We start from the raw sequence: 3,027 nt of genomic DNA, 5'->3' as shown, positions 1-3,027 counted from the left end.
TAGACTGTTCAATATATTTAGCACTTTTCCAAAGCACCTTTACAAATAACGTGTACAATTTTCACATTTTCTGCACTGATTTCATAGGAAAATCGAAATTAAACATGGTAAAATGTTTTAATTGAGGCACTGCATTTGGCAATTGCATTGTTGTAATTTCAAACTATTTAATACACACAAATGCAAGAAGTTAAGCTTCTGTAGAACTTTGTGAATGACTATTATTCAAATTCTGCAGAAATATGTAGAGCTCCCAGTTGAATTCTTTGAGAGCAGATTCTGTTAAAGCCTGTATAGACATGCACTCAGTTTGATATTGTGCATCTAGATGAGGCTGAAATCTGCTAGCAAGCTTTTTAAAGAAATCAACTACAAGTATTGAATTATAGAAATGCATTTTTTATAGAAATTCGTTTTCTTTATTTCTCTCTTTCTCTATTTCAGTTTTGAGAAACATCTTTTTGGTGTCATGTGTGCTGTTGGCGTGCTCCGCGCTCTTTCCTGTGCTCTGGCATCTGTGGATATACGCTGGCAGTGCCAACTCTAATTTCTACTATGCCATCACATTGCTCTTCAACTTTGGACAGGTAAAGGGTCCCATCTTGATAAGCCATTTCACCTAAACACAACTGGAAATATAGCTGGCTCATTGTCTGTTTTGCTCACACTTTGAGCAACAAGTCTTTAAGGTAAACAAAAAAGTACTGTGAAAATTCACTGTAAAGTTTACAGATTACATGAACCTAATGTCATGTGTGTCTACACCACCACAGATCCTCCTGGTGTCAGATTATTTCTACGCCTACCTGCGTCGAGAACATCACCTGACCCACGGCCTCTATCTGAAGAAGAAAGACGGCACGGAAGCCACTCTAGTGTTAAAGTGACCTTCTTTCACAGGTCTTAGAGATCTCACCGACTGCCTCACAGCCTCACACTCTCATACTCTAATAACTTTCCACACTACATTTTTTCCCCGGTTCTTTTACTCTCTCAGCTCAGTTTGCCTCTCCTTTCTTTTTTTCAAAACCTGTTACTTTCTTTTGCACATTTGAGCGTTTTACCTCATGTTTGAATGTTGACACCCCCTCTTGGACCAAAGCTGTTTTGTAAGAGACTTTTTGATAATGGGGGCCGACTGAAGGTATCTGAGTGATACAGAACTTTACTGTTTTAGCTCACATGAGGTGGGTACAAAGTTATTTTCACTTTTGATTTGCTTGTCTTTCTTTGTTTCTAAGGATTTATTTTCTTTATTAAAGTCCATTCAAAAAGTGAGGTTGTTTGGTTGGACGTGCGGTTTGAAGTCGTGGTCAGCAGAGGGCATAACATGAGTGTGGAGTGATCACACAAACGTTGACTTCAGAGGGCCAAAACTGTGGATATTTTATTGGAGAGTCTGACATGAAGAGGTGGTTTTGTTCAAATGTTCTTTGAATGCTTTTCTTGGTTTGACTCATTAACCAAAAATATTTTTTTGACCTTTTAATAATGCAAGAGGCATAAGAGTTGCTTAAATATTCAGATTTGGTACTTTTTGTATAACAGTTTTGTTTGTTTTGTTTATGTTCTTACAAAATGAGGGATTAAACTGCACTGCAATTGTATTGATTATTAAATGAGCTCTGGTTTGAATTGGGTTTGTTGTTCTGTAGGATTCCCTATTAACCACTTGGATTTTCTTTGATCCGTGCTTTTGATCTAACACCAGAGCATGTGAACCTATCGACCGCGCACCTGTATAACCCCTCCTTTTTGTGGTTAGACCTTCCTTGTAGTTCTTAGATGATGGAATTTTCCATTGCTTGTATTGTTTCCAGACTTTTATAATAATCCGCTCTTTGGCCAGGTAGGAAGACGTGAACATCCGGGTGGCTTTGATTATGAGGTCAGCTGTTTCAAAGTCTAGTGTATGGAAATCATCTCTGAAGTCATAACGATGTAGATGCTGAAGGTTTACAAACAACTGCTTGCCATTTTATTTCCACATGAAATGACATAACTTATCATACCTGATGTTGACCTTAAATGACATTTATAACTCTTAAACAAATTAATTAGTAACAATTAAAGTATCCTGATTTTGAGTAAAAGCAAGCAAAATTAAGATAAAGACTTTTCACAGAATGAAAATTCAGTTAAGTTTGCTTCTCTTACTACATTATTTTGTTTATATAAACAAACATCGGTAATGTAAGAAAAATAACTTAAAAGTTTTATATCTTGTTCAATTTTAAAATAAATTTATGTTGTTTTGACACTGTTTAGATATTGTTACTGGGCAACAAGACAGACTGATTAAGACAACTTTTTTTTTTTTTTTTTTTTTTTTTTTTGTGGTATAATACAGCATTTTGACTGAAACTACTGACTTTGACCATTTTGAGCAGTTGTACTAGCCAGTACCAATTTTTTTTTCTTTCAGTCCTCATGGTGATTATTAATTGTGTTTTTTTTTTTTTTCATTTCTCTACTCCATTTTACCTTGGATGAACAACAGACTTAAAGGGATAGTTCACCCAAAAATGAAAATTCTGTCATTAATTACTTACACTCATGTCGTTTCAAACCTGTAAGACCTTCGTTCATCTTCGGAGCACAAATTAAGATATTTTTGATGGAATCTGAGAGCTGTCTGACCGGTAAAATAATCCATGTGACATCAGGGGTTCAACCGTAATTTTACGAAGCTACGAGAATACCTTTTGTGCGCAAAAGAAAAATAAAAACGACTTTATTCAACAATTCATCTTCTCCGTGTCACCCTGTAGCACCATTTTGGAGAGTATCCGCTGGACGTAAACAGCGTGTGCTATTCTGTGTCAGCTGCGTCACGCGGATATGCTGTTTTCATTCTGATCAAATCACAACAACGTAGGAAACAGATCCAGCATGACGCAGCTGACACAGAATAGCACACGCTGTTTACGTCCAGCGGATACTCTCCAAAATGGTGCTACAGGGTGACACGGAGAAGATGAATTGTTGAATAAAGTCGTTTTTTTTTTTCTTTTGCGCACAAAAGGT

The 3,027-nt window shown here is 36.4% G+C and overlaps 1 protein-coding gene across 1 annotated transcript in view; it reads left to right on the top strand.

Moving 5' to 3' along the window:
• Positions 1-2,549, top strand: part of LOC107685822 (phosphatidylinositol glycan anchor biosynthesis class U protein-like) — a 6,031-nt gene extending 3,482 nt beyond the window's left edge. The window contains exons 11-12 of the mRNA XM_016482555.1: positions 445-587; positions 774-2,549. Coding sequence (XP_016338041.1) covers positions 445-587; positions 774-887 — 257 coding nt within the window. The 3' untranslated portion in view covers positions 888-2,549. The remainder of the gene's footprint in view (positions 1-444; positions 588-773) is intronic.
• The last annotated feature ends 478 nt before the right edge of the window (positions 2,550-3,027 follow it).

This window comes from Sinocyclocheilus anshuiensis, unplaced genomic scaffold (assembly GCF_001515605.1).
Source record: "Sinocyclocheilus anshuiensis isolate Anshui unplaced genomic scaffold, SAMN03320099.WGS_v1.1 scaffold822, whole genome shotgun sequence".
In the NCBI taxonomy this organism is placed as follows: Eukaryota; Metazoa; Chordata; class Actinopteri; order Cypriniformes; family Cyprinidae; genus Sinocyclocheilus; species Sinocyclocheilus anshuiensis.
Note: the sequence above shows the minus strand (reverse complement) of the source record. Positions and strands in the feature narration are given on the sequence as shown.